Genomic DNA, 22218 nt, shown 5'->3' with positions numbered 1-22218 from the left:
AAGCAGTTAGCCTGGCTCATGTGGGAGTGGGAGCTCTTGATAAATAAAGGCAGAGCGGCAATATTTCCTCTTTGTGGCTGAAATAGATGAAGCTGGGCTTGGTAAACACAACAAAATGGTCACCAAGAATTGAGCTCATGAGAGGAAGCCTGTAGGAACAGGCTGTGACCGGAGGGTCCCTCAATGGCTCATTTTTGGGAAGTAGATCAGCAGGCCTTTCTTTCACACAGTAGACAGGGCCCACATCTGCCTTCATCGTCAGCACCCAGCGTGCTGCCTGATAGGCAACCGGGAGCTGGGGCTCTCAGCCTTCAGGGTCTGTCAGAAGTTGCTGGGTAGTATAGTTTTTTTTTTTTTTTTTTTTATAGTTATTGACGCTCCCTGGGTTGTGCAAACAGTTAATTGTGCTTGGCCGCTAACTGAAAAGTTGGTGATTTGAGTTCACCCAGAGGCTCCACGGAAGAAAGCCTTGGTGATCTACTTTCAAAAAACTGTAGGAGCACAGTTCTACTCTGACGCACATGGGCTGCCAAGAGTCACAGCTGACTCAGCTGCAGCTGATTTGGGGTTTGTTTTTTTGGCGTAATTATTGAGAGCCTTGATCTGGTCTTCCTGCGTTCAAATCCCAGCTCTACCACTTATCAGCTATACAACTTTAGGCAGTTTACTTTGCCTCTTTTTGGCTCAGTTTCCTTATCAGTAAAAGGGGATAATAACAGTACCTCTATCCTAAGGTTGATGTGAGGATTAATGTAATAAGACATGTGGAGGAAATTAAAAAAAAAAAAAAGATCAGTATTTAGCTATAATTGAGATTAAATGCTTTAAAGAAAGCACAGTGTTTTGATTAGGATCAAAAAAAGCTGTTAAGTCTATTCCAACTCATCACAACCCCCATTCGTGTCAGAGCAGAACGTGCTCCATGGGGTTTTCAGTGGCTGATTTTTGGGAAATAGATCACCAGGCTTTTCTTCCAAAGTGTCTCTGGGCGAACTGATTTTCCGTAAGGGCTGATTTTCGTCCCTAATCAGCTGTGTGACCTCGGGTCGGTCCCCAGTCTCTGAGCTTCCCTTCCCTCATCTGTGCAGCTGGGTCTCCGGGTTCCAACCGCCTAGACTCTCGTTATTCACCGAGGCCTTCCCCCGCGCTGTGCCTGATCGCCGAGCGCCGAGGGCAGAGCTGTTCGACAGTAGAGGCACCTGGAGCAGCAGGACTTGGAGGCGGGAACTGGAGACAACTAGAGACTGGAAGGCGGGGGAAGAGGTACGCGCTCCGGCTGCTCCCAGGGCCAGAGGGGGCCAGACGCACGTGGGTAGGCTCGCGGGCGGCAGTTAGGATTGTGGGCAGCCTCGGGTTCAACGAAAGGCAGCGTTTTTATCCATCAAAATTGCCAGAGATGGGGAGAGGCGGGCTGGACTGGCGAGAGAGTGGCTTCCTTTCAGCAGTGAGACTCCACGAGTTCCAGGTATCAATTGATTAACACCCAGTGTTCCCACATGGGGCTCCTTGCTGTCCACTCTCCACCAGCGTGCAGGAACTGGCGGCTTGTACATTTTGGAACTGAGTGCCCACGCCTGGTACAACGTGGGAGAGCAATTTCACAGGCTGTTGTTGGGCGTGGTGTGTAAGTCCTTTACTTCCGCAGATTCGGGCGCTCCCAGATTTCAGTGGGAAGGAAACCGGCGACACCCTTTGTACTATCGTGGTACTTTACGCCTAAGGGATAAACAAAAAACTATAAACGCCACCCCGCGACCGCGGCAGGACTCGAACCTGCAATCTTCTGATCCGAAGTCAGACGCCTTATCCATTAGGCCACGCGGCCGCTCGACACACGGGCTCCCTTCGACAGACTAAAAAGTATTGTTACCGCCCACCTGCTTGGTTGGGACCAGCCCACTTTCTTCTTGAGGCGGGGAGGTTGGACCTTGGTTCTCGGCGCGCCGCAGGGAGGACTCACCCGGAAGTCTCCCTCGTCCCCCCGCGGGCAGATCGGTCCATTTGCGGTCCTCCTATTGGTCGCACCGGGAGTCCCCCGTCTGCCTCTCGGGTAGCCGCGGGACCGAGCGGGGCGCAGACGGGAAGTTGCGGCTGCCAGCGAGGCGGACTGGTCGGTGGGAGGCCACACGCCACCCCGAGGCTGCATAGGCCGCACGGAGGGGGACGCCGCGTCGCCGGCCTGGGGTCGGGGGAGCCGGAGACCGGGAAGCACCGGGCGGACCGAGGTTTCCGGCGGGTTCGGCGTGGGGAGGCCGGGTCGCTCCGCGGCGGCGCGGCCCCTCCCTCTCTAGTCGGGGAGCGAGGCCCGGAGCAGGGCGGCGGCTCGTCCCAGGGCGCACCGCGGCGCCGCCGCCGGGCACAGGCGGGCGGACGCGTGGGGCGGCCGCCCCCGCCTCATGCCGCGAGCGCTTGGCCTGCTGAGCCGGCCGGGTGTGGGTGGGGGCCCTGGGGGACGGCAGGCCCACCCGGTGGGTTCGAGTCCGGGCGCTGGCACTTGGCAGCATTAGGCCCTCGGGCCGCGGCGGTCGCGGTAATGGTAGCCACCCTTTGCCGAGCGCCGGGCCGCGCGACGTATTCGCCATGTGTCATCCAAACAGCAGTCCTATATGATGAGTAGAATTCATAACCCCATTTTACAGACTAAGAAATTGGAGCCTGAGGAGCTTGCCCAAGGTCACACAACTTGTAAGAGCCAGGACGGGGATTCAAACCCGCGCTCTCCTACTCCGAAGTGTGCTCTTAACCACTGCATTCAGCTCCCCCAAGTTCAAAAACTTCCGTGAACCGCAGTGTCCTCAGGAGGGGTATTGCTGTTTCCCAGGGTTGTTTGAGGCTTAACTGAAAAAATGTACCTAAGCTTCTGTCACTGCCTGGCACGCAGTAAGTGCTCAAGGAATGATGGCTGTTAATATAACACGTAGCACTTACGTGACAAATAACACTTTATATCATCTCCTTTAGGATTTGGGGGCAGAAGGCAGGCATGGTCAGACCCATTTCACTGACAGGAAGACAGAGACAGGACGTGTCTCTCGCCAAGTCATCCAGCCAGTGAAAGCAGCCAAGCTGGAGCCAAAAGCCAGGTGTCCTGACTCCCAGCGGGGGGCTCCCTGCACCAATCATGAGCCGCTTGCTCTGGAAGAAGGTGGCCGGCGCCGTGGTGCCAGGGCCGGTTCCAGCTCTCGGGCGCTGGGTCTCCAGCTCCGCCCCCGTCCCCGACCCCAGCGACGGGCAGCCGCAGCCGCTGCAGCAGCAAATGCCATCCTCCGAGGGCGGGCAGCCGCGCTACAACCCGCTGCGCATCCAGATGCTCTCGAGAGGGCTCCACGACCAGATCTTCGGCCACGGCGGGGAGATGCCCGACGAGGCCGCGGTGCGCCGCAGCGTCGAGCACCTGCAGAGGCACGGGCTTTGGGGGCAGCCAGCCGCGTCCTTGCCCGACGTGGAGCTGTGCCTGCCGCCCCTCTACGGGGGCAACCTGGACCAGCACTTCCGCCTCCTGGCCCAGAAGCAGAGCCTGCCCTACTTGGAGGCGGCCAACTTGCTATTGCAGGCCCAGCTGCCCCCGCAGCCCCCGAGCTGGGCATGGGCGGAGGGCTGGACCCGGTACGGCCCCGGGGGGGAGGCCGAACCCGTGGCCATCCCAGAGGAGCGGGCCCTGGTGTTCGACGTGGAGGTCTGCTTGGCAGAGGGAACTTGCCCCACATTGGCGGTGGCCATATCCCCCTCGGCCTGGTAAGTGGGGGCTGGGGCCGGGGGCGGGGGACTTTAGCATGTGCGCAGGGCCCAGCTTTATAGTCCGGTTCATTGCACATTTACTGTGCTCCTGCCGTGTGCCAGGTGCTCATCTAGGCACTGAGATGTAGTGGTGAACCAAACAGGCTTGGCCCCTACTTTCATGGAGTTCACTTTCTAGTGGAAGGCACTAGAAAACAGGCAGGAAACAGATAACCCAAGAAAATGTAGTGGTAAGAGCTTTGTGGACAATCACAGTAGAGTGTCGTACTTGAGACTAATGGGGAGGTCATCTGAGATCACCATGATTTGGTGCCTTTATTTCCGACACCACGCCCCAACCCCCTTACTCTGAACAGACATATGAACAATTTCTATTTGGGGATGCTGTTGGTTATTTTGGGCCGGAGAAATCTTTTCGTGGGATGCCCCAGGCAACTCAAGACATTTAGCGTCCCCAGCCTCAGCCCTAAATGCCAGACCCAGTCCCCTCAACATTTCCAAATGCCTCCTGGAGGAGGAGAAACTGTGCTTCCTCCCCCCAGCTTCCCAAGCAGGTGTTTTGGTCCCAAGCAGATATATCCAGCCTCTCTTCTTTTTAAACAACTTTCTAAGTGCTGCACGAGTTTCTTTTACAGTGACAGCAGTACTGTCCAGCCGTTATATAAAAGATGCAGTAAGGCCCGGTTTCAGCAGAGTCCTAAACCATTTCTCCCCTTTTTTATTCTTCATTCCAGGACTAAAATACTATTTACAACCTTAATGCTTTCAGGCATGGCCAGCAAAAAGTTGGCAGTTTCTTTATTCCTATTGGAAGCTACATCTTTGTAAAGAAAGCTGCGAAATATTAAATATGCAGTTGAAAATGGTGAAAACATGGCTAAATAGATAAGGTAGGCATTGATGGCTGAACAGAGTAAAACTAGATGATTCCTCATTGATTTAGTTCCAGTTACGATGAGAATCACAGTACTTTTGTTGTGACTTGATGGTCAAAGTAAAGGGCCATCGTTTGAGAAGGTGAAATAGGTCTTGGTGGCTGCAAGAAAATGAGGAAACCAGTCAAAGAAAAGACTTGTTTTTTGACCGATGGGTCATTTTTGGCCAATTTACCTGAAGTCCTCTTTTCTCTTCCTTCCTGTCCTAACTTTTTACTTCTCTTTCCTTTGTCTCCCCATCCTTGCCATCCTCCTCTCATTTTCATTCCATCCTGGCCAGTGGTACGGGGGACATCGCTTAGTTTGCCTGGTGACAGCAGTCATTTTCAAGGCATAAGCTCACACTGAGACCTGCCTCCTGGGAGTCTATGATGAGTGGTGGTGGGTGCCAGATGGTGACCTTAGAGCAGTCCACTTTTACCCGGGCACATCCCTGCCACGTGGCAGTGTAATGCTAGGTACCTGGTCCAGTCCACACTTTGCAATGGGAAGGGGAAACTTCCAAAGGCTGTTGGTAAGGGCTTTTGGTCATCAGGCCAGAGGGACATTACACAGGCCATCAACATTTACCTGAGATTCACAAGAGAGCTGAAGGTGTTAATGGCATTGATTCCGACTTGTCTTAAATTTACCAAAGGTATTTACATTCTGGCTTTCTTCTTTTTATCACAAATAAGTTTATAGTAAGATGGCTTCGTGCATAGCTGCAGACTTGTGTCTTGACACCACTGTGGCTTTTTTTATTGCAGCTAAATTCCTGTCATCACTGTATCCTCAGATATTTAGTATTCTTCAGCCTTTTTTTCTTTGCTGCTTTTAAGGACTTTGGGCTTTTTGACATGTTGGATTAAAAGTGGGGGTGGGGGGCGCCTCAGTTTGGGTCCCTGGGTGTATTCCCACGAGTCAGAGTGTGGATTAGATTTTGCCAGTTTTAAAACCAGGAACTTCTTTTTTGCTTTTTTTTTTTCCCTCCCCTGAAAGAAACTAGTTTGTTGAAACTGTGTTGAGGCAGCTGACCCCGTCCCCTCCATAAGGGCTATAGGGAGCGCCTTTGCAGCTGTGGTGGCCACACACGTGGCCTCGTCACTCACTTTGATGCTGAGTGGGCCTTGACCTTTTGGAACACACTGGCTTGCAACAGACGTTTCCTCAGGGGCCGTTTCCCGGTGCTTAGCCTGTAAACCTTGAGCAAACTCCCAGCCTTTTCCTGAGTCAGTGCTGGGCCCCCAACAGGCAGCACTCTACCACGCCACCCCTAGCACGTTCTCGTACATTGTTTCCATTCCGGCGCTTTCCTTGGTCTCACTCAGGATGATTGCTTGGAGAGGCTACAGCACCTACCACAAAGCGTGTGACCTGTTTTTTGTCCTTCATAATCTTTTCAGCGTCAGATGACCCATCCTGTATGTTTATGCAGTATTTGCCTTTTTTTTTTTTTTTTTGCCATTTTAAATTAAAAAAAATCTCAACTACCACTTTGTACATTAGTTGTTCTGTGCTTACAGATGTGAGGGATTGGTGACGTTGATGTACACCTCAGAACCAAGCACAGGCTGGGTGAACATAGGGCCTAACAGACAGCTCGATGGCCCAGGCTAACATGCCTACACGGGACACCCAGCACTGTAGCATTTAATTCCATTTTTGTCTGTGGAAGCTGGAAAGTAAAGAAGCTTTGATAACTCCCTTTTTCCCCACACCTCCCCACTTAGCTCTGTCAGAGTTAGGAGCATCCCTTGGCCTCACTTTGTCCTCAGCTGCTAGTGTAGGTGCTGGCATGTAGTGGTAGGTGTGCGGTGGGTGTGGTGGAGCGGAAGTTTACTACCTCCAGGTGAACTTGCCTGCCTCTGGTCTCTCTCAGGTATTCTTGGTGCAGCCAGCGGCTGGTGGAAGAGCGTTACTCTTGGACCAGCCAGCTATCGCCGGCTGACCTCATCCCCCTGGAGATCCCTGCCAATGCTGGAAGTCCCACCCAGCGGGATTGGCAGGAGCAGCTAGTGGTGGGGCACAATGTTTGCTTTGACAGAGCCCACATCAGGGAGCAGTACCTGATCCAGGTAAGTCTCCTGGAACCATCTGCAGGTCTGGCGTAGGGTAGGCTAGGAGCCCTGATCTCAGTGGCTAGGGAAGGCAATTGCCTCATCCCCTTGCAGCAGCTCTAGGTCCTCCTGTTGACCAGGCCTGCCTCTGGTCTCTGTGACCAGCTGATCTACCTCTGGAGCCTGCCTGGTACAGGAGACCTGAGTTGTCTCAGAGTGATAAGGGTCCTTATCTTCCAGTGGCATTTTATAGCTTTACACAGGTCCTTGGAGGCTCTGAGCCACATAGTCTGGGCTCACATCCTGCCCCAGCCACTGAAAAGCAGTGTGAGTACCTTAACATCCCTGAGCCTCACTTTCCTTATTGGGTAGTGGTGTTAGGTGCTGGCGAGTTGGGTCCGATTCACAGTGAACAACGGAACAAAACACTGCCAGGTCTTGCTCCATCCTCACAGACCTTCCTATGTTTGAGCCTGTTGTTGCAGTCACTGTGGCAGTCCATCTCGTTGAGGGTCTTCCTCTTTTTTGCTGACCGTCAGCTTTACCAAGCATGATGTTCTTCTCCAGGGACTGGTTTCTCCTGATAAGATGTTCAAAGTATGTGAGACAAAGTCTCACTATTCTCCCTTCTAAGGAGTATTCTGCCTGTACTTCCAAGACAGATTTGTTCATTCTTCTGGTAGTCCATGGTTTATTCAGTATTCTTTGTCAACACCATAATTCAAATGCATTAATTTTTCTTGGGTCTTCCTTATTCATGTCTAGCTTTCGCATGTATATGAGGTGACTGAAAATACCATGGCTTGGTCAGGTGTGCCTTAGTCCTCAAAGTGACATCTTTGCCTTTTTTATTTGTAAAAAGAGTTACAGCAGAAGCTACTTCAGAATTGTTAGGATTTGAACAATGCATCTTTGTGAAATGCTCAGAACTGTGTCTGGTATATGGTAACGGCAACTCTTTATGAAGAGTGCTTTTTCATTGTGTCTTCACAACAGCCCTATGAGTCAGGTGGGGCAGGTGAGAGCCCTTTAGACTGTACCTGATGATGGTGAGGCTCTGACAGCCTTGTTGACTTGCCCTGGGCCACAGAGCTGGTGAGTGGTAGGGCTGGGGCTGGAGGCCAGACCGGATATCTCCGAAGGCCTTGTTTGGGCCACTCTGCACCCAGCTTGCCCCTCTGAGCTGTTATTTCGGGATGCCGGGGAGCACCTAACGTGTTGAGATTGAGCCAGGCCTGCACCTTCAGGGGTGGCCGCACTTTGAGAGGACAGACCCCTCACAGATTGAGGGACAAGTGTGAATAAGCAGGAAGATTCTACACTTAATAGTGGAAGGCTGGGTGGTGGGTGTGGAGGCTCTGGGAGGAGCTGAGCTGGGGCTGGGGCTCACACCACTGAAGCAAGGCTGCCGCTCAGCTGCTGCCTCTCTCCTCTTCTTCAGGGCTCCCGCATGCGCTTCCTGGACACCATGAGCATGCACATGGCCATCTCAGGGCTAAGCGGCTTCCAGCGCAGCCTGTGGATGGCTGCCAAGCAGGGCAAGCGCAAGGCCCGGCACCTCACACAGAAAGGCCAGAATTCTCAGAACAAAGGCAGGGGCCCGGCGGTGAGAGCACACTATGGGTGGGCAGGAATGGGCACTTGGGACCACCACGCCAGCCTGCCTGTCTGCACATGCTGCACAGATCTGCACATGCTGATCTGCTGTGTCACTTGCTCTGGCCCCCAGATCGCATCCTGGGATTGGCTGGGCATCAGTAGTGTCAACAACCTGGCGGATGTGCATAGCCTTTATGTGGGAGGGCCTCCCCTAGAGAAGGAGCCGCGAGAGCTGTTCGTCAAGGGCAGCATGAAGGACATCCGTGAGAACTTCCAGGTATGATGCTGGAGGGCAGGGCTGTGGGGAGGTGGGGTGTGGGGAGGTGGGCTGTGGCAAACCCTAGCTGAACCTTGGGAGGTACAGCTGTTGGCCTGACCCTGGGACCTGGCGGTGGTAGTGGGATGGCTGCCCACCCAGCGCCTTTTTGTCACCCTGTGCCAGGACCTGATGCAGTACTGTGCCCAGGATGTATGGGCCACCTATGAGGTTTTCCAGCAGCAGCTACCACTTTTCTTGGAGAGGTGAGGGAAACCTGTGTGGGAACCCCTGAGGACCAGTGGGTTCCCGTGCCTGGGCCCATGTCATCAGGTAGCAGTGGTTCTGGCTCAGGCTGGGGATGTTAGCTTTTCTGAGCTGAAAGAATGGAGCCACACTCCATCCAGTGGTGTCCACCTGGGCCCTGGGCTCTGGGTTTCTACCAAGGCTTTGCAGGAGGGGGCTGAGGGCTTGTGCCTGCGTTTTACATGCACGGTTCTGACTTATTAAGCACGTCCTCTGTACCCAGACCCTGAGCCAAGGGTTTCACATCCATCCTGTTATGTCTATTAGTGAATCAGTCTCACCAGGGGTCAGAGACATAAGTATCAGCCAGACCTAGTTCACATCTTGTTCGACCTTGGGCAAGTTACTTGGTTTCTCCAAGCCTCAGTGTTGTCATCTGTGAAACATACACAAATATTACTACCCCAGTTTTGATCTTTTGTGTGTATGCTAGCACAGTGCCCTGCACAGTCATTACTCAGCAGGTGGCAGCCATTTTCATCTTTCCCAACAGTAATTCCCACATCAACCCTAAGTGGAGTGATTGAATTGTGTCCTCCAAAAATACGTTTTTAATCTTAGACCCTATATCTGTGGATGTAATTCCATTTGGGCATAGGGTTTTCTTTGTTATGTTAATAAGGCCATAGCAGTATAGGATATGTCTTAAAATCTAACCACTTTTGAGACAGAAAAGGCAGTTTAGGCACAGAAACAAGTAAGCATGAATGGGGGAAGGATAAATGCCATGTGGAGATCTCCAAAGAACTCTGAGAAGGATGCTAGAGAAATTGAGACAAGGATTTTCCCCCAGAGCTGACAGAACCTTCCCCTAGAGCTGGTGCCCTGAATTCAGACTTCTAGCCTCCTGAACTGTGAGAAAATAAATTTCTGTTCATTAAAGCCACCCCCTTGTGGTATTTCTATTATAGCACCACTAAGAAACTAAGACACGGAGGGAGTTAACTTCCGTTTTATAAATGGAAGAACTGAGATTCAGAGAGATGAAGTAACTTGCTCAGGGTCCATGCTAGGATGTGGTAGAGCTGGGATTTAAACCCCTGGCTGGCTGGCTTTAGAGATGTGCCATGGAGTGGTTGGGTTGAGGCTTGCCAAACTGGCTCAGGGATTGAGCCAAAACCTTGCCTCCTGTGATCATTCACAGCAGCCCTTGGGGTTTGCCTGCAGGTGTCCCCACCCAGTGACTCTGGCCGGCATGCTGGAGATGGGTGTCCCCTACCTGCCTGTCAACCAGAACTGGGAGCGTTACTTAGCAGAGGCCCATAGCACCTATGAGGAACTCCAGCGGGAGATGAAGAAGTCACTGATGGACCTGGCCAACGATGCCTGCCAGCTGCTCTCAGGAGAGAGGTAGCCAGACCTGGGAAGGGGGTGTCTAGGCAGAGGATGGCCTGGCCCTCAGCTCGGCCTGAGCCCTGCCCTGGGGGACTGGCTCTGTAGGTACAAAGAGGACCCTTGGCTGTGGGACCTGGAGTGGGATCTGCAAGAATTTAAGCAGAAGAAGGCAAAGAAGGTGAAGAAGAAGGAGCCGGCCACAGCCAGCAAGTTGCCCACCACGGGGGCCGGGGCCCCTGGGGATCCCAAGGATCAGGAAGGTGGGGAGCATGGGTGGGAGGTGGGGCAGGGATGATCCTTGGGGAGGTCCCAGGACCCAGGGGTTGCACCACCCTTCTGGAGATGAACGGGCCGAGGGTAGGTCTTTCTTGAGACTCCCTCTGTTTCTGACTGTCCTCCCCAACCTTGGGCAGACCCTGGCCCCCCCAGTGAGGAGGAGGAGTCTGAGCGAGATGCTGCAGCCCGTGCCTGCCTGCAGCAACTGAAGGGGACCATAGAGCTCCTGCCCAAGCGGCCCCAGCACCTGCCTGGACACCCTGGGTGAGCCCCTCGTGCCCCTGCTCTCTGGCTGCCCTGGTCTGGGCTTTCCTTACAGTGCTCCTCCAGCTCAGGTGGCGTGCATGGGTGCAGTTACTCCCTGCTGCCTTTGTTCACCTAGCTTCCAGCATGCACTCACTCTCTAGTCCATGGCTTCCTTTACTCAGTGCACCAAGCACTGTCCATGTGCCGGCTCCCACTGCAGCACTGGGGACACAGATAGGAACATTATCTCTTCTTTTAAGTGGCTCCTCCCAAGGAGGAGCGATGTGTAGACCAGCCAGTGCAGCTAGTGTTTATGTTCATGGTGAGACATGAGACTGAGAGGTGTGGGGGCAGTGCCAAGTGCTGCCTGGGGAAACTGGGGAAGGCTTTGTTGAGGAGGTGACCCTTCCCTTGAGCCGCTAGGGTGGGCAGATGACATTAGGGCAGTCAGAGTGAACAGCGGAAGTTGACTTTACTGCTTACACGAGTCTCTGAGCGAGCTCCTCCTTAAATGTTGTGCCCCGGGCACCTTGCCTACCTCACCCTGGTCCTGGCCCTGGAGAATGGCATGTGAGAGATGGAGCTCTGAAGGCCCTGGTGTGTCTCTGGAGTGGTAGGGAGCTCTGATGCTGGGAGGCAGGTGTGCTGCCTCCTCAGGCCACAGTTGTCCTGGATGCAAGTGTGGAGCTTGAGAAGGGAGCTTGGCCATGTGCTGGGCTGTGCCCATGGGTCCTGGCTTCGGAATATCCCCGTGGGGCTAACGTGGGGTCTTTTCCTTTTGAAATTATTTGTGTTGTTCTTTGTGGTTTCCATGGGAACCCTGACCAAAGCGCCCCAGAGAAGGGGACAGTGACTGTAGGCTGCGGTCCTCAGAAAGCCTTGGGCCCTTGGGTGGGCCACACCATGGGAAAGGAACCTTCCTTGCAGCCACACACTGCCCCCCCATCACTGTGACACTTCTTTCTTCCTGGTGGGGCATAGGTGGTACCGGAAGCTCTGCCCCCGGCTAGACGATCCTGCGTGGACCCCAGGCCCTAGCCTCCTCAGCTTGCAGATGCGGGTCACACCCAAACTCATGGCACTGACCTGGGATGGCTTTCCTCTGCACTACTCAGAGCAGCATGGCTGGGGCTACCTGGTGCCCGGGCGGCGGGACAACCTGGCCAAGGTGCCAGTGGGCACTGCCCTAGCATCAGCTGGGGTGGCCTGCCCCTACAGGTAAGGCTCAGTCAGGTTCAGGGGAGCGAGGGGCTAGAGCCTAAGGACCCATTCCCCTTGCCAGAGAAACCAAGGCCAGCACAAGCCAGTGGGAAGAGATTGGGTCTGAGAGTTTGGGCTCTCTTTCCTTTCCCATGGCTCCCCTTTCTTCTGAGCCACAGAGCCCAGGGGTAGAGGGGGTCCGGGGGTGTGGCACTCTGAGGCAGGAGAACTAGGGCCCTGCTCCTGGGCCCAGCAGCACAGCTGTGTTCCCAGGACCATGCAGAAGGAGGGCCCACGGAAGTGGCAGGGCAGATGGGGCTTTTTTTCTCTTTTTTGAGTATAATTTATCGAGCACTAATTATGTGCAGTTGTTCAAATAGAGCAAAGGAATACTGTGTGGTTTAAAATCAGGAAAGGTGTGCGTCAGGGTTGTATCCTTTCACCACACTTAATCTGTATGCTGAGCAACTAATCCGAGAAGCTGGATTATATGAAGAAGAACGTGGGGTCAGTATTCAAGGCAGACCCATTAATAACCTGTGATATGCAGATAACACAACCTTGCTTGCCGAAAATGAAGTGAGCTTGAAGCACCTACTAATGAAGATCAAAGACCACAGCCTTCAGTATGGATTATACCTCAACATAAAGAAAACACAAATCCTCACACCTGGACCAGTAAGCTACATCATGATAAACACAGAAAAGATTGAAGTTGTCAAGGATTTCATTTTTCTTGGATCCACAATCACCACCCATGGAAGCAGCAGTCAAGAAGTCAAACGACGCATTGCATTGGGTGAATCTGCTGCAAAAGACCTCTTTGAAGTGATGAAAAGCAAAGATGTCACCTTGAAGACTAAGTGTGCCTGACCCAAGCCATCATGTTTTCAACTGCCTCATATGCACCTGAAAGCTGGACAGTGAATGAGGAGGACTGAAGAAGAATTGATGCATTTGAGTTACAGCGTTGGTGAAGAATGCTGAATATACCGTGAACTACTGGAAGAATGAACAAATCTGTCTCGGAAGAAGTACAGCCAGAGTGCTTCTTAGAAGTGAGGGTGGCAAGACTTCGTCTCGTGTACTTTGCATATGTTACCAGAAGGGACCAGTCCCTGGAGAAGGACATTGTGCTTGGTAGAGGGTCCATGAAAAAGAGGAAGACCCTCAGTGAGATGGATTGCCACAGTGGCTGCAACCATGGGCTTGATTATAGCAAAGATTGTGAGGGTGGCTCAGGACTGGGCAGTGTTTTGCTGTGTTCTATCTGTGAGTTCTATGTCTATGTTGTCTTACGAGCCTGTGTTGTTCTATGAGTCAGAACTAGCTGTACAGCACCTAACAACAACAACAGTTTTATGCCAGGCACTGTTCATAAGCATTTTCCAGTGTTTACCTCGTTAGTTCCTTAAGCAGCCGCATGAAGTAGGATGGTTATTCTCGTTTTACAGTCGACAAGACAAAGGCCTAGGGAAGTTAATTGACTCGTCTGAGAACACAGACCCTGAGCTTTTGAGAGGCAGGTGTTGGGGAGAAGGCATGGCACTTGAAGTGGCCCAGAATCGAGAGTCCTGGCTCTACAGGCAGCCTGAGATATTATGAGGTCTTTGAACAAAAGGGGTTGGGGGTGGTCTTGGTCCTTTAAGCCAAAGGGTGGGCAGGAACCAGCCTAGGACAGCACTGGGCCCTGACTTGCCAGCTGCTTTGCTTGCAAAGCTTATCTTGGGGTGGTGGCAGCTCTGGTGTACTGATTTGAGGAGCTTAATCAGACCAGGCCTGGGACCCCTGCTGGCCACCAGTGTGCTGTGTAACTTTGGGTTTGTTGATCCTGGCCTAAAAAGCAGGGCAAACACTGCCCAGTTCTGCCTCAGAGCTGATTCTGAGGATTAAACAAAGGGATTCTGGAAGGCCTCCAGCCAGCTGCCTGGCCCCGGGCAGGCATCCAGTAATCAGAGGCTGCTGCTGCTATTCTCTGCCCAGAGCCATCGAGTCCCTGTACAGGAAGCACTGTCTCGAACAGGGGAAGCAGCAGCCGGAGCCCCAGGAGGCAGGCCTGGCCGAGGAGTTTCTGCTCACCGACAACAGCACCATGTGGGAGACGGTGAGGGCGGGCTCCAACCTGAGCTCTGGGGCAGGGTCTTCCCCACTCCCAGGGAAGAGATGGCCTTTGGGGTGAGGGATGGGGCACTGGGTGTGCTAAGGAGTTGCTCACTCCAGGCTGGCTTGGGCTGTCTGAGTGTCCTACGAGGAGGGGGCTGGTGGATTTGGGCGTCCCAACCCCTGCATCACACCCTTGGTTCCTGAGCTTATCCAGGTGGAAGAACTGGGCTGCTTAGAGCTGGAGGCTGAGGCCAAGATGGAGAACTGTCAAGCAGCAGTGCCGGGTCAACCTTCAGTTCTGGTGAGCAGGGTGTCTGCTCTGGGGCTCTCTGTGTGGGTGCTGGGCAGGAGGGGCCTGCTTTTGCTCAGGTAGCTATTCCTACTGGAGAGCTCCCCGAGTTTTGGGTTTGGAGATGTTCCCTTGCCCCTGCGTGGCCCCACATCACTTGGAGGCCAAGGAGGGGCTTAAGGGCTCATGGCCATGCTATCCTCTCCTAGCTCACTGGGTCAGTTTCAGGCCCATGTCCTATCTCCTACCCCATGGCCCTCGCTGAATGCAGGTGCTGGATCAGGGCCTGATATAGGTGTGTGGCCCCCACAGACTGCCCCCTCCACAGTGAGCCAGCCCACCTTTCACCATGGCAATGGACCCTACAACGATGTGGATGTCCCTGGTTGCTGGTTTTTCAAGCTGCCTCACAAGGTGTGTCCTGGTTCACACCCTGTCCCGTGGTGTCCTCGCTGTGTTCAAGGCCTATAGCAGGTGTCTGCCCTTTTTGGAGGAATGGCAATATAGTGGGACGGGAAATGATCTTAGGCAAATACCTCGATCTCTTCAAGCCCTTGTTTTTCTTTTTCTGTAAATTGGGTGGTGAGAGGCCGGGTGGTGGCACCACATTCAACATGTGGTAGGTTCTTCTGACTGGTAGCTGTTACTGTGAGGGGAGCCAGCTGTGTCGTGTCTGTGTCTTAGTGGCTGCCTAGTTTGTGTGTGGGGATTCAATCAGGGATCTGCCCCAGATGGCTTGAGGTCCTGGGCCAGGTGTTGAGAGCAACCCAGGTACACAGGACGTGTTTCCCCAGCCAGGGGTCTGCCACCTGCCTCCATTCCCTGTTGCCTTTGCCCTCTCCAGGATGGTAACAGCTGCAACGTAGGCAGCCCCTTTGCCAAGGACTTCCTGCCCATGATGGAAGATGGCACCCTGCAGGCTGGCCCAGGAGGTGCCAGTGGGCCCCGCGCCCTGGAAATCAACAAAATGATTTCTTTCTGGAGGAACGCCCATAAACGCATCAGGTGGGCCACCATGGGAGGGCAGAGACAGGCCTGTGTCCCTGGCCAGGTTTCTGCAGCCCTGGGACTCCCTTCCTCCACCTCCCCTCCAGGGGCCTCTGACTTGGCCTGGGAAGCAACAGAGGGACAGCCTAGCTGTGGTCTAGAGGCCTGGCTGCTTGTCCTGGTTCCACGTGACCTTGGGCAAGTCTCTCACTCTCTAGCTTCAGCTTCTGTGTTTATGCAAAAAGAGTTGTATTCTAGGACCTCAGCGGGCCCTGCCAACTCTAAATGAGCCCCTGCTGGAGCCATGGGATGTGGCTGAGGACCATGGAGGGCTGGTGGCCTGTAGTCTTGTTAGGGGCTGGGAGCAGGTCCTGTGGGTTGGGAATGGCAAATGGATTCGTCTTGGAAGTCAGTTCCAAGGTTGTGGCTGCCTGCACACAGTTGTGAGAAGGAGGATTGCTGTGATGGGCTGGCAAGGTCTGCCCTGAGTGTGGAAAGAGGCAGCGGTGGCAGTGGCTGATGTTGGACATGTTGTGGATACCCAGGGAGGGGGCAGAAGCTGCCTAGGAGGCCTGGCTGTTCCCAGATCTCTGATATTCCTGGTTGGTGTATTCTAGGGCCCCAGGCCTTGGCTGAGCCAGGGTCCACCCTGAGTCAAGTCAGTAGGAAGAGGGTTGAGGCCGGGCAAGGAGGGGGCACAGCAGCCCTGAAGCTGGGCAGGTGAGGGCCATGGTGGGCTGGGAGGTGGAGTCTCCTCCCCACAGCTGTGCTGAGCCTCAGCCTGTCTGTCCCCACAGCTCCCAGATGGTAGTGTGGCTGCCCCGGTCAGCTCTGCCCCGTGCTGTGACCAGGTATGGCCTGTTGAGTGGTTGTGGGGATAGGCAAAGTGAGTGGGACAGGCCCTAGGGGCTGTGGCCAGATGCTGATGGGATTCATCCTCTCCCCTCCCCCACAGGCACCCTGACTATGATGAGGAAGGCCACTATGGGGCCATCCTGCCCCAGGTGGTGACTGCCGGCACCATCACCCGCCGGGCCGTGGAGCCCACGTGGCTCACTGCCAGCAATGCCCGGGTATGTGGCCTCTGCACCTCTGGCCCCTGCTCTTTTTCTCTTACGTGTCTCTAGAAACGGGGATCTACTAGGCAGGCCTTCAGAGACTTAGTGAGGAGCATGAAGAGGAACCTAAGAGCTGGGTCAGGCAGGACTCAAATTTAAATGTGGCTTCACGGCCCTTACTCAGCAGATGTGCCCTAGGTGCCTGCCCTTTACCCGACACTTCAGGCACAATTGCAGAGCTCCTGTGGAGATGAGTCCCTGTAGGTGAGGGGCCTGCCTGGTGTGGGGCCAGGCATAGAGTAGGGCATGCTTACCTGTCATCCCTGTGGCTGATCTGTGGTCACCCCTGGAAATGTGGAATTTGGAAGCAGTGATTTTTGGCATGGAGCCCAGGTAGCGCAATGGTTAAGAGCTTGGCTGCTAACCAAAAGGTTGCAAGTTGAAATCCATCAGCCGCTCCTTGGAAACCCTATGGGGTGGTTCTATTCTGTCCTGTAGGGTCACTGTGAGTCCGAATTGACTCAAGAAAGATGGGTTTGGTTTGGGTTGGGTTTGGTGTCTGGCGCTCCCTGAGGCCATCCCTCAGGAAAGGCCCCAGTATTCTCTCAGTCAACTCTGGCTCCAGGAACGGAGTGTGGGGGGAATCTCATTTGGGTGTGTAGGCAGGGTCTGACCTTGCTCTTCGTGCAGCCTGACCGAGTAGGTAGTGAGTTGAAGGCCATGGTGCAGGCCCCACCCGGCTACGTCCTCGTGGGTGCTGATGTGGACTCACAGGAGCTGTGGATTGCAGCTGTGCTTGGAGACGCCCACTTTGCTGGCATGCACGGTGAGCAGGAGCCTGGGTGGAGGCAGCCTGGCCTCTTGGGGTCCAAGTGGGTGGGCAGAGCATGTGCAAGCCTCCTTTCTCACTCCTGCCTTGTCCCCCCAGGCTGCACAGCCTTCGGGTGGATGACGCTGCAGGGCAGAAAGAGCAGGGGCACCGATCTGCACAGTAAGACAGCCGCCACAGTCGGCATCAGCCGCGAGCACGCCAAGATCTTCAACTACGGTCGTATCTATGGGGCGGGGCAGCCCTTTGCCGAGCGCCTACTGATGCAGTTCAACCACCGGCTCACACAGGAGGCGGCTGCTGAGAAGGCCCAGCAGATGTATGCTGTCACCAAGGGCCTCCGCAGGTGAGAGCCCCTCCCCATCCACGTTCACCTTCATGACCTCAGGTCTGCTTTACCACACTTCACTGTCTCCATCTTTTCCATCTTTTCTACCTCTTGCTTATTACCCGAGCCTTCACCTGGCTCCTCTCCTCCAGACCTCTGTGACCTGGCTCCAGGATGGTTTGTCCTTGGTGTTGCGACGTTTGTTTGTTTCCTAGCCAACCCTAAACTCATAGGATTAAAACTGTACTTTTGGTATGGTTTCACCAAGAGACAGTGGGTCAGCAGCTCTGGTCATGCAGTATAAACAGTAACGTAGGGATTGCAAACTCAAACACCTACAGGTAGTGAGAGCGAGTGAAGCCGGCAGGTGTTAAGACAGTAGTTGACGGGAAGGCTTATGCAAAGCTGCAAGGTTTAAGCTGATTTTCATCTAGGAGAAATCTTTCCAGGCTTCCAGTTTACTAGCCTAGCTCTAGAATTTGTGTTTCCTCTGACAGGGTGAGGCCATGGTAGTAATACAGCCTATGTGCCCAGGGCCTTACCTGGCTCTTCTGAGGGGAGATGTGTGAGGGAGGAGGTCCTTTACAGCTTCCTCAGGTATAAGATCGAGTCCACATTTAATTAGTTGGCTCTCTCGTTGTGGAAACTCACGTAGTGAAAGAATAAAAGGTAAATAAGTGATAAGTGGTGTAGTGGTGACAACCAAGATGTAGAGGAGAGGAGCCCAAATATTGTCCAGAGAGGATGGGAGGTGCCTCAGCGGGGAGCGAGGTGGGGTTGGGTGTGGCTCTCACCACAGTGTTGAGAAATGAGGTTGAGCCTTAGCTGTGAAGATCTTGAAGGTCTCACAGAGGAGTCTGGACGGGTGGCACAGGAGGTGGGGGAGCTTTTGAGGAGGTGAGTGACCTGGGTCAGGAACACCAGGGCACAGGCCTGTTTGATGACCCGAAGGTTGGACTGAAGCTGAGAGACTTGGGAGTGGGATGGGAGAGGAAGGGTACCCCAGGCCTGGCTGCACACGCTCCCATTCTCTGCTTCTCCACGTGCCCTGTTCCCTTTAAGGAGCAGCCCATTCTTCCCCCCAGAATCTGGTGTGACGGCCTTTATTGTGTCCTGTCACCTGCTGGTCCTTGGGCAGCTCAGTGTCTGAGGCATTAGGACAGTAAGAACACGATGGCTCTTGTGCTGGAGGCTGCCATGCTGGAGTCTGGGTTTTGGGGTCAGAAAGGCCTGGGTTCCTGTCTGGGCTCCACCTCTTCCTAGCTGTGCGATCCTAGCAAGTCACTTCAGCCTCTCTGTGCCTTTGCTTCCTCCTCTGAAGTAGATCCTGTGGGGAACAGGCAAGGGCCACAGGGTGGCTGGAGAACTGGAATGAAGTAGTGTGTGAGGGCTCGGCACAGAGGCGGCTTTCCCGTGGGAATGATGGTGGTGTCACTGCCTCTAGGTATCGGCTGACGGATGAGGGCGAGTGGCTGGTGAGGGAGTTGGACCTCCCCGTGGACAGGACTGAGGATGGCTGGGTTTCCCTGCAGGATCTGCGCAAGATCCAGAGAGAGGCTTCGAGGAAGTGAGAAGCTTCTGTGTGTTAAGGATGGAGGGAGGGGTCTGGGTTGGCCTACAAGAGCTGGGATGCCTTTTTTTTAGCTGAGATGCTAAAAGACAAAAGCTTTGCCCTCTCTTTGTTCTTGGTCCCCCAGGTCACGCAGGAAGAAGTGGGAGGTGGTTGCTGAACGAGCATGGACGGGCGGCACAGAGTCAGAAATGTTCAATAAGCTGGAGAGCATTGCCACATCTGACACGCCGCGTACCCCCGTGTTGGGCTGCCGCATCAGCCGGGCCCTGGAGCCCTCGGCTGTCCAGGGGGAGGTATCTTGCCACTCTTGGAGCATGGGGAGAGGTCCCCAGGGAGGGCAGGGCACCCAAGGCCCTCCCCGATGTGTGCAGATGGGGCCAAAGTAGAGCTTTTCCTGGGGCTCCTGTGCCATCCCCTCGCCGAAGCTCGGTGGGCTGTGGCAATGCCCCCTCTCACTGGTGCCTGCCTCCCTTCCCCAGTTTATGACCAGCCGTGTGAACTGGGTGGTGCAGAGCTCTGCTGTGGACTACCTACACCTCATGCTTGTGGCCATGAAGTGGCTGTTTGAGGAGTTTGGCATTGACGGGCGTTTCTGCATCAGCATCCACGATGAGGTTCGCTACCTGGTGCGGGAGGAGGACCGCTACCGCGCTGCCCTGGCCCTGCAGGTCACCAACCTCCTGACCAGGTACGTGGGGCCCATGGCCTCTCTGACAGGCCACGTGCTCATGTGTGGGGCTTAGATTTCTTACCTTTGAAAATGACATACTCCGAGACCAGGTCACTGAGGTGGTGGCAGGGCCGGGGGAGTTCTTCCAGAGAGTAGTTTGCAAATGCTTCCAAGGAGCACACCTTTTTGCTTTGAAAGCAGGTGGCAGAAGGCTTTTCTCAATTCATTGAAAATTGAGGTATTTTTCTTCCCTAAATGTCTAAGTGCCAAAATTTTGTTATTCTAACAGAAGACATTGTGAATGGGAAAACTCAGATGTGAGTTAAAAATGTTTTAGACACTGAGTTGTATTTTTTCATAGTAAAATTTCTAGTTCATACGGCTGAATTAAATTATTACAGTTCCATGTCGATCTGCCATTCAGAACCAGTTGGGGAACCATGATCTCTCCTGATTAATAGGTAAAAAGCTAATGTTTACAACTCTCAGCACTGTCTTCACTGCCCTCTTAATTATCTTGTGGGGGTTATGCAGAACAAAGCTAAGAAGGTGGCCTCCTATCTCCCTCAGATATTGACCCTTGGCCCGGTAATTGAAAGAAAATTTTCTACATCAATAAAGTGAACCAAACTGGAAGAAAAAAAAAAAGGTGTGGAGTCCATAACTGCATTTCAGTATCTCAGTGGGAGGTGTCTGTTAGGCTTCTCGATGCTGGGCCTTGGCTTTCTTGGCTTAGCTGAGTGCCCAGAGGGGTGGGCTCAGGGAGACCCCTGCGCTCAGGGCTACTTGGTCACTTCTCCTGGAGTGATGTCCCTTTGCTCCCAGCAGGGGCATGCCTGTGAGAGGAGATCGGGTCTCTTTCAGGTGCATGTTTGCCTACAAGCTGGGTCTGAACGACCTGCCGCAGTCAGTCGCCTTTTTCAGTGCAGTCGATATTGACCAGTGCCTCAGGAAGGAAGTGACCATGGATTGTAAAACCCCCTCCAACCCAACTGGGATGGAAAGGAGATACAGGATTCCCCAGGGTGAGCACAGTACATTTATTCTTCATTACGCACAGGCTGTGTGGTAGACTAGAACACAATCTTGGCCAATAGGAAGTCTGGTCCCCAGAGAAATCATTCCTGACGTGCTGTATTCCAGGCCATTTCAGTTCATAAGGTGCCTTGGGTCCAAAATGAACTCAATGTTCAAATTACAAAGGGATGTTTGTTTCTAGAAAGCTGTTCATAGTAAATGAAGGAAGAAACCAGAGCTTCAAATAATTCTATTCGTAAGTGTCCCCTCGTCAACACCACCAAAGTTCTTCAAAGAAAATTTATTGGGTAAAGTCAAAGTGCGTTCTTAGATGAAAAGAAAGTGTTTTCAATGTCAAACAAGTGAAGAAGGCTTCTTTTTATTTTATACAGAAGAAAACAGACGCTCCTAAATGTAACATTACTATTCCTGGCACTTATTCTCAACCTCCTTTTTTGACCATAACATTAAGCCCCTTTTTCCCTTCTGAGCTCTGAGCTAGTTCCTGAGGAGGCATCCTAACCAGTTTGCACTATCTTTCAGGTGAAGCGCTGGACATTTACCAGATAATTGAACTCACCAAAGGCTCCTTGGAAAAACGAAGCCAGCCTGGACCCTAGCTCTGCCTGGAGGCTCTGTATTTGCTCCCGTGGAGCTTCATCAGGGTGGTGCAGGCTCCCAAACTCAGGCTTTCAGCTGTGCTTTTTGCAAAACGGCTTGCCTAAGGCTAGCCATTTTCAGTAGCAGGACCTGTCAAGAACGATTAACTGACACTGCAGTTGAGTTGAATAGATTCAGAACCAAGATGCCAACACTGGTGCAGGCAAGGGGGCACTGTTGCTTGTTGGGCAAAAAGAAAGCAGAGGCCCCTAAGTTCACATTAACTCAGGCATTTCATTTCTTTTTTCCTTTTCTTCTTGGCTGGTTCTTCGTTCTGTCCCCCGTGCTCTGAAGCAGTACCCTGGATGGGGGAGAGAAGTGATGCTCTAACGTCAGAAGCCTGCTCTGAGGCAGTGAAAATAAACAAACAAAAAACCCTTTATCTTCTCATCAAAGCCTGTGTTAGTTGTGCTTCCCCCCTTCCCTACTCATGGGAGGAAACTGCTGAAGAAGGGAAAGGCCTCTAAAGTAGAGTAGGGATGTGCTAACTGCATTCCTTTGGACTTTTGTATCTGTGGACATTCAGGGGCCACAAGATGAGAGAGACGGAGCTGAATGAGAGCCTCAGTGTCAGAATGCTACACGTCCCTCCTGAGCTCATGTGCCCAGTACATGAGGTAGAGAGAGTGGATGGGGCCAGGTACACTGTGGCCTGGAGCATCATCATCTGAAGAATGCAGGTTCAATCGTTTGGAAAAGCCGGAAATCTAGTGTTTTGTGTAAACTTCTAATTTTGAAATAAGCACGGGCCACAAGTTTGCTACTTCTTTCTAG

General features: G+C 53.4%; 2 protein-coding genes and 1 non-coding gene across 10 annotated transcripts in view; 1 reads left to right on the top strand and 2 right to left on the bottom strand.

Moving 5' to 3' along the window:
- The first annotated feature begins 1741 nt into the window (after positions 1-1741).
- On the top strand, positions 1742-21839 carry POLG (DNA polymerase gamma, catalytic subunit). Of its 5 annotated transcripts, none has more exons than XM_064267120.1 (23): positions 1742-1860; positions 2962-3735; positions 6535-6730; positions 8154-8318; positions 8442-8588; positions 8754-8833; positions 10041-10223; positions 10314-10468; positions 10622-10748; positions 11712-11948; positions 13914-14034; positions 14248-14334; positions 14635-14736; positions 15167-15327; positions 16107-16160; positions 16265-16382; positions 17058-17193; positions 17296-17542; positions 18969-19091; positions 19222-19390; positions 19577-19785; positions 20632-20792; positions 21328-21839. In XM_064267120.1, exons 2-23 carry the CDS (start codon positions 3122-3124, stop codon positions 21402-21404), a joined length of 3669 nt encoding a protein of 1222 aa, XP_064123190.1. In that variant the 5' UTR covers positions 1742-1860; positions 2962-3121; the 3' UTR covers positions 21405-21839. The 5 variants fall into 5 exon arrangements, 3 of the variants coding, with proteins under 3 accessions (XP_064123190.1, XP_064123191.1, XP_023408801.1); XR_010317379.1 differs by lacking the exons at positions 1742-1860; positions 21328-21839 and adding exons at positions 20169-20228; positions 20338-20416 and having other exon boundaries at positions 2444-3735; positions 20632-20745; XM_064267121.1 differs by lacking the exon at positions 1742-1860 and adding an exon at positions 2444-2880.
- Positions 1753-1825, bottom strand: TRNAR-UCG (transfer RNA arginine (anticodon UCG)). Its single transcript has one exon. It is a non-coding gene; the product is annotated as a tRNA-Arg (tRNA).
- The window catches only part of FANCI (FA complementation group I), a 96098-nt gene continuing 95249 nt past the window's right edge, over positions 21370-22218 (bottom strand). For all 4 annotated transcript variants that reach the window (XM_064267117.1, XM_064267119.1, XM_023553031.2 and 1 more), the window contains one exon: positions 21370-21745. In XM_064267117.1, coding sequence (XP_064123187.1) covers positions 21665-21745 — 81 coding nt within the window. In that variant the 3' untranslated portion in view covers positions 21370-21664. The remainder of the gene's footprint in view (positions 21746-22218) is intronic.

Source organism: Loxodonta africana, chromosome 13 (assembly GCF_030014295.1).
Source record: "Loxodonta africana isolate mLoxAfr1 chromosome 13, mLoxAfr1.hap2, whole genome shotgun sequence".
Classification (NCBI taxonomy): domain Eukaryota; kingdom Metazoa; phylum Chordata; class Mammalia; order Proboscidea; family Elephantidae; genus Loxodonta; species Loxodonta africana.
This window is presented reverse-complemented; position numbering and strand designations above follow the sequence as displayed.